This window comes from Colobus angolensis, unplaced genomic scaffold, assembly GCF_000951035.1.
Source record: "Colobus angolensis palliatus isolate OR3802 unplaced genomic scaffold, Cang.pa_1.0 Scaffold605, whole genome shotgun sequence".
Lineage (NCBI taxonomy): Eukaryota > Metazoa > Chordata > Mammalia > Primates > Cercopithecidae > Colobus > Colobus angolensis.
In genome coordinates this window covers 655607-663990 of record NW_012119655.1, presented here as the reverse complement: position 1 = coordinate 663990, position 8384 = coordinate 655607, and the positions used below count along the sequence as shown (strand labels likewise).

General features: G+C 36.4%; 1 protein-coding gene across 2 annotated transcripts in view; it reads right to left on the bottom strand.

Annotated features, from left to right (window-relative positions):
* The window catches only part of ANKIB1 (ankyrin repeat and IBR domain containing 1), a 165118-nt gene that overhangs the window by 18156 nt on the left and 138578 nt on the right, over positions 1 to 8384 (bottom strand). For both annotated transcript variants that reach the window (XM_011963243.1, XM_011963244.1), the window contains exon 11: positions 1974 to 2104. In XM_011963243.1, the coding sequence (XP_011818633.1) occupies positions 1974 to 2104 (131 nt within the window). The remainder of the gene's footprint in view (positions 1 to 1973; positions 2105 to 8384) is intronic.

Genomic DNA, 8384 nt, shown 5'->3' with positions numbered 1-8384 from the left:
GGCATCCCTGTCTTGTGCCAGTTTTCAAAGGGAATGCTTCCAGTTTTTGCCCACTCAGTATGATACTGTCTGTGGGTTTGTCATAAACAGCTCTTATTATTTTGAGATACATTCCATCAATACCTAGTTTATTGAGTTTTTAGCATGAAGGGCTGTTGAATTTTGTCAAAGTCTTTTTCTGCATCTATTGAGATAATCATGTGGTTTTTGTCTTTGGTTCTGTTTATGTGATGGTTTACGTTTATTGATTTGCATATGTTGAACCAGCCTTGCATCCCGGGGATGAAGCCAACTTGATCTTGCTGCATAAGTTTTTTGATGTGCTGCTGGATTTGGTTTGCCAGTATTTTATTGAGGATTTTTGCATCGATGTTCATCAGGGATATTGGTCTAACATTCTCTTTGGAGATAAGATCGCAAATAGATGAAATAATTTTGGCTGGATCCTCAGCTGAACAATAAATAACACTTTCGAATATTTTCCTCATAACACTGCCCTAGGTTTTTCTTCCTGCCTCTTAGAGAATCATTATTACTGCCTCACTAAGCCAATTCATTTATGTTAATTTAACAGTAATACAGACTTATAAAAATCATTTTGTACCTGCCATTCTTTTGCAAGTATAGTAATAATCATTAAACTTCAAAGTTAAAAATCAAGTAATACCTAGAAGATATTATTATATTTTACTGGAATCTTAACCATTTAAATTTCCTTCATGTTTAAATTAGGAAAAAAAAAATACATTTTCCTCTCAATAACTTTAAATAATCATTTTATACATAGATGACATTTCCAATGGTAAAGCAAAAAAAATCAGAATATCATTATAATTTTAAACCAAAAAAAGTTCATAAATGTAGGTAGGTTATTAATAATAAAATGTTATTAATAATATACCAGCATAGTTGTTTTAAACACACTGCTGTTTCTTCCTGTACAAGTAATTAAAGAGGGTAGTTATTCTATCTAGCCTTTTGACCTCTAACATTAATCATTTATATTACGTATTTTTCAGCCAAGTGAATCTTTGTTGGCATTTTCATTTTCAACATAATAAAGAGTTACTTATTTTATTGATTGTTTTATTAGCAGTCCTAAACTCTGGCCATTACTTTGGGTTCTTGTATTATACAGACATCTATATACAGGTGTTCCCTGGTATCCACAGAGGATTGGTTTCAGGACCTCCTGCAAACACCAAAATCTGAGAATAATCAAGTCCCTAATATAAAGCGGTGTATTATTTGCATCCTCTAGTATACTTTAAATAATCTCTAGATTACTTATAATATCTTACAATGTATATGCTATGTAAATAGTTGTCATATTGCATTGTTTAGGGAATAATTACAAGAAAAAAAATCTGTACATGTTCGATACAGATGCAATTTTTTTCCCTAAGTATTTTTGATCCATGGTAGGCTGAATCCATGAATGCAGAACTCAGCAATATGAAACTCATGGATACAGAGGGCCAACTGTATGGAGACAGTATATGGACTGGATTTGGGCCTAGTTTGGGCCTTGAGTCTAAGCCGTATGCTCCAAAACCAGCTTCACAAGAGATCTATATAAGGCAGCACTTTGTTAATCATTGGATAACACACATACACACACATATACATACACACACACACACACACACACACACACAAACTCTCTCAAGACTCTCACTGGGGAAGGTGACTAGCAAGGAAGGATTCATGAATTTCTGATCTTCTGGTTGAATACCACAGATTCTTACCCTTACCTTTTGTTTTTGTTTTTCTTTCTGTAGAGATGGGGTTTTGGGGGTTTGTTACTTTGCTCAGGCTGGTCTTGAACCCCTGCCTCAACCTCTTGAAGTGCTGGGATTATAGGCAAGAGCCACTGTACCAGGCCCCCTCAAATAATTTATCCTTTGGATTGACAATCAAACTAAATTAAGATTCCAAATGCAAAGCATGAAAAATCCTCTTTAACTTCTTACCTTAGCACACTGCATGTGATTGCAGCCTTCATTCTTCTGTATTGGAGACTTACAGTTGGCACAAGGCTTGGAGTTAGTTAATAACCAGAGACAATTGGCCGCATCCTCGTAGGCTTCACTAACTCCCACAACTTTGGGATATTAAGCACAAACACAAAAATAAATGATTTATTGTACAACTTCTGGGGGGAAAAAACCCTCCAGACTTTTCTTTGCAGGCTCTCAATTTTAATAAAATATTTATTTTCTGATCAGTGTCTGTGGCAACATTTTTAAACTTCTTCATTTTGAGTAGCCTAATTACAAGATAAGGAACTCTATTCCAAAAGACCTATTCATGAAACCTGGTTTAAGGGCAATTTCTACATAAACTTGTTCCCAAATAAACTGGGACCAAAAACAACATACACAAAAAAGGTTCTTTTTTTTTTTTTGGTTTTTGTTTTTTTTACTCCATTTAAAATGACTATTGTATCAAAGAAAATTACAGAAAGAACAGTTATTTAGACGATAATCTACTTAACAGGCCAGACGCAAATATAATTATCAGAAACTCTTTACTATAGTAAAAAGCAAAAAATATCAACATCTTTTTTATCCATGCGTATTCTGGATAAACTTAAAATTAATTCAATGTGACATGTCTAAAACTAAGCATCTCATTTATTACACCCTCTTTCTCTATCATATCTGGTTCCTCTCCATTCCCAGTTCTTATGCTTTAGGGTAGGGTCCTTCATACCTCTTGCCTAGACAACTAAAGCACAGAAAATCAACTATCTCCCCAGTTCCTTCAAGGGCCCACCTCCAACTACACTGCTTGCACAGTGATTTTTTAAAAAATCTCTCCATGTGTTTTTCTTTTATTGACACAAAATATTTTACATATGTATGAGGTAGATGTGACTGTAACATGCATAGAATGTGTAATAAGTCAGGACATCTGAAGTACCCATCACCTTGAGTAATTATCATTTCTATGTGTTGGTATCATTTCAAGTCCTCCCTTCTAGTTATTTTGAAATATAAAAAATATTGTCTTCTATCTAACTCTATGTTTGCCCCCATTAACAAACTTTTCTTCATCCTCCAATCCCCTGCCAGCCACCCAACCCACAGTGATCTTTTTAGAATATACACTGCTTAAAATCTTTTAATTTGCTCCCCACTGACTACAAGATAAAATCCAACTGCTTTTGCAAAGAATATAAAGCCCATTATGATATGGCCCATCTGGCAAGCTCCTCTCACCCTCCATCCCTAATCAAACTTATACTCTTCATTTTCTTAAACTCAAGTTATTTTACTATAATTTGAGATCCACAATCTTAAGGAATGTCATGGTTTTTAAAGATTCTAAATTTTACATTTTATAAACTTCCCTCTCCCCTCCATGGAGAGTTAGGGGCTACAGAGTTCCAGGTGCATATTTAAAAATTTTTTTCCTGCACGAATGTCAGCAATCAAGTTGGTTTTGTTCTCTTTTCTTTTTTAACTCTAAGTGCACTGAGAAGCCCTACATTTTCTTTACTCAAAGAGATGCCAGAAAATCATTTTAGAATCACTGAAAGTGGCCCATCTAATCAAAGCTTTGTTTACATGCCGACACTTTCAGAAGGGTGGAGGGGTAAATGGTTGGCTCTACTGTCAAAGCAGGGGAGAAATCAGACCCTTTGCATTTTGAAATTCAAAAAGAAAAGTTACCCAACCCCTAGATATAAGCCCCTGGGGAGGGATGGGGGACAAAGGTTTGGGCTCACTGACCCCTGGGAAGTGGCTCTGTCTATGGAATGGAAGGGCTGAGCACCAGAAGCAGTCCTCTGATGGAGCCTAGCAATACAGAAGTGGAGCTGTCTTGCTGCAAGGAACCCTAAGAGCTTGTCTACTTAAGTTTATATTAACAACAGAACAGCAGCTACTGTTGGACTATAAAAGCATTGGTTTTTAACTCCACACAGCAAAGAGAAACAGCAGTAATGAACTGATCAGACTTTACTCCAGTTCTGAACACATTTGGTAGAAGATGGTTTGATTAAGCTGTTGGTGGAAAGAATTATCAGATAATTTGGTGGGTGACAGGAGTTTCAGTAGGAACTTAGTACATTTAGGGCTAACAAGGTCAAGCTGTGGAGGCAATTCCACTTACAAAGGGTATTGCTATAATACCTAATCATTTAAGTACACTTGACATTTAAACATCTAATTTTTGTTAAAAGCAGTGGCCTTTCTTCTTCCTTTAGCATCAACATTATTGTTAGCTCAGAGGCACTAACATATTCTTATGACTCTTATTGTCCATTGTTATAATAAAGAAAGCACAAAGCCATTAAAACAAAGCAGCAGTGTGGCCTGCAACATAATAGTTTTTTCTTCCGCCCTTGGAGAGAATGTGATCTCCTAACTGTGTTTTAGTGAACTGCATGAAGTAAATCATGTTCAGAGAATAACCAACTATTACTATGATAAAAACTCGTGCTGGAAAAAAGATCTTTATTTCCAATTCTGTGAACATGCTTATTCCACACATCTATCCCTTATACATACTTTTTTTTTTTTTTTTTGAGATGGAGTCTTGTACTGTTGCCCAGGCTAGAGTGCAATGGTACGATCTCAGCTCACTGCAAGCTCCACCTCCTGGGTTCACACCATTCTCCTGCCTCAGCCTCCCGAGTAGCTGGGACTACAGACGCCCGCCACCTCGCCCGGCTTTTTTTATTTTTTATTTTTAGTAGAGACAGGGTTTCACCATGTTGACCAGGCTGGTCTCGATCTCCTGAGCTCGTGATCCCCCTGTGTTGGCCTCTCAAAGTACTGGGATTACAGGCATAAGCCACTGCATCCAGCTTATATATACTGTTCTTAACATCAACAACGCTGTATCTACCTTCAACCTATCGGGTGAGATTTTTTCACCTCTACTGACTTTCAAACTCTTCACTTCAGTTACAGCTCTTATTATATACTGATGTTCTTTCTTAACAATCTAGTGTGCTTAGGTCTCTTTCTAAAATGTATTAACTTCATAATAAAGTATTAGAATATCATAAAATCTAAGATCTATTAATAGAATCAACATGTATGCATGTGAAAACTGTTGCTTTTAAAAATTGAATTTTTATTTTTAATTTTTTTTAGAAATAGAGATTCACTCTATTATCCAGACTGGAATGCAGTGGTACAATCACAGCTCACTGTAGCCTTCAACTTCTGGGCTCAAGAGATCCTCCTACCTCAGCTTCCCAGGTAGCTAGGACTATAGGCATGTGCCACTATGCCTGGCTAAGTTTTTAATTTTTTGGAGAGACAGGATCTCACTGTGTTGCCCAGGTTTGTCTTGAACTCTGAGCCTCAAGTGATCCTCTTGCCTCGGCCTCCCAAAGTGCTGGGATTACAGGCATAAACCACTGCACCTAGTCAAAGACTGAATTTTTAAATAATACAATTTGAATTCAGTTTATTGAGTATGTCCCATGAAAAATACTGGTCTGAAAAATTTATAAATTAACCATTTCATAAAAAATATAACCATTCCTGCTTCTTGCTCTAATTAGACACAACAGAGGCAATATCAGTGCTTAACAAACACTATTTAAATCTTTGTATGAAATTAATTCCTCGAATTGATTTCAAAATATTTTCAAATACTTTTTTCTCATTAATTAGATTTTCTCATCCTGAGTCTCATAATTCAAAGACTTTGGAAAACTGGGCATAAAGAAGAAAACTATTTCATGAAACTACAAATTTGGTTAAACATGCTTACGTCTTTTTTTTTTTTGCATAAAATCCAAAGTAAAAATGCTATGATCCAAAGTAATACATAAACTTAACATAGTACCTAATCATATTTTTGCTTTTTGAAATATCATTTTTGTATATTTAATGATGGGGTTCTACTTTAGTATTACAGTTGGCCAATTATTGTTCACTTTAATCCTCACCCCAAATTTCATAAACATAAGTGGCCATTACTGGTCACCATCTTTCAGTGTGGAAGACACAAATCAGTAGAGGGAGAAAATTCCTAGCCTTTTCTTAACAACTGGGACTTTCTCTGCAGCCTTGGCTTGGTTTCTTCTCTGGTAGAACAAACCTCAGGTGTCTTCAGTCTTTTGTCTCCTCTCATGTTTTCAAACACTCTTTCATCTTTCCAAATCAAAACCCCCTTTGGGATCTCCCTATCTCTGGCCATCAGAAGTAACCATGTATATACCATGTATACCATTTTCTAGCTTTTCTATTTCTTTCCTCCTCTTAGTATCAGGATCATTATCATGTGGAAGGTCATTTTTTCACAGTCCCACCCATAATCTGTTCTCACTAGCCAGTCCATTCTCCTTCCCCCGTTCCCTAGCAAAAACTTATCTGTGGGTATGGAATGATTCATCCAATTTTAATATGGTAAGAGATAACTAAAAATAGCCATCAATTTAAAAATACTTGCTTTAAAGAGTTTTTCTGTGTTCTGATACCAGATGTGAGATGGATTTGCTGTGTGGCAGGGCATTTTTGTTTCTCTTGGCCTTGGTATCTCCCTCTGTAAAATCGGGGTAATTTGTGAATTAAAGGCAAGTAGGGAGACGTATTAGTCTAATTAGACCACAGGCTAAACAGAAAATTATAATGAATTTGAAGAATTGTGGGAAGAAACCCCAAAGTGGGTTTTGATTTGGAAAGATGGAAGAATGTTTGAAAACATGATAGGATACAAAAGACTGAAGACACCTGAGATTTGTTCTACCAGAAAGGACTACATAAACTTAAAAGATCATACCCATAGTTTGAGACTGCTTGAGTGAATGATCAGCAGTCACCTAGTAAGTGATCTGTTCTTACAGTTGGAACCTTTAAAGACGAACAGTTCTTTCAGGGTAATAGATCAGACTTGGGGATAAAAGACTGGGAAAGTGATGTACGAAGCCATTTGATGCCACAGGATAGTAGCACTTTGAGAGGGTCAGTGTGTCGTTTAGTGCCCACAAGGAGATTAGTATTCACCTCGAGCTCCCAGGACCCAGGATCTAGACAGTTGTAGAGATGCTAACTCACCTCGGAGGCTGGGGTGGGAGGTTTGGGGGAAAATAAAAGAAAAATACTTGCTTTATATTTCAAACATTGCTGGGCATTTTCTACTCAAGAATTGAATAATATGCTAGACTAATTACTTCTTATGGTGCATTAAATCTTTTAGGCAACTAGCAGGCACACAAGGTTTGCTACTTAAGGTTATTTAATATATCTTATAACTCTCCTGTGTATGCTCCCTCCCACCTGAATTACCCATCTTAAGCCTTCATATCCTCTCACCTGGCCATTCTGAAGTTGTCTCAGAACTAACATTCTTACCTAGTTTCTCAACAGTCTCCATTTCATCATCCATACATCTGCCTGAGTGATCTTTGTAAGTAAGCATCTTCATTCACCACTCTCCTACTTAAAACTCCTTTTCAGTGTCTCATTACCTTCCAAATCTGAAAGGTCAGATTTCCTAGCATTGTGCATAACCACCTCTTTGTGCCCAATGCTTGATTTGGATTCCTGTCTGCACAGTCTCATCTCTCAGTGCACCACTAAACTGATTGTAAGAATTATTTGCAGTCCTTGAATATGCCACGCTGCTTCACAATGCCACTTCACCCTATGCCTGGAAAGTCTTTCCTATTCTGGTTTATGTGAAGAGCATCTATCAGCTTTCAACATGCAGCTTAAGCATCAATTCTTTTAGAAAGTGTTTCCTAACCCTCTCCCATAGATAATTGGCCTCTTCCTTCTTTGTCCTTCCCCTGCCCTAAAAGTTATCACATACATGAACAACATTCTCTCACATTCAAAACATATTTTTCCTTAGTTTTGTATACAGTTGCTTCTCTAATATATAAACTTCAAGAGCATAGAGGGCATCTTATTTTTGTATTCTAACATAAAACAGCACTCAATATACGTTAATTAAAGAGCGAAGATAACATTTAAAATCAACAATTGATTCCTAAGTTTCTTAGCATCTTTTCTGAGTTTCAGACAAACACTTATAAAATTCCACAGGACATCTCTACACATATGTTCTGTAAGTACTTCAAGTTCAGAATGTCCACACCAAAACTCATTATTTTCCCTGGAAAGTTACTTGTTTATCTGAGTTTCCTGTTTCACTAATGGCCTAATTTACTGTCTGACCCAAACTAAAAATTCACCTTCCTACCTTTAGTCTATCTTTTCTTCAATTCACCCTTCATATTCATCAGCTATCTTGACAAAAATAACTTTTCTGATACTGCCACTTCTCTACTTAAATAACACACTTTATGGCTTATTCTATTAGGAGGATAAATTCAAACAATTTGGCAATAACACTCACAATCTGGCAACACCTACCTTTCTAGCCTCATCTCTTTGCAAGTTTCTCCTATGGAC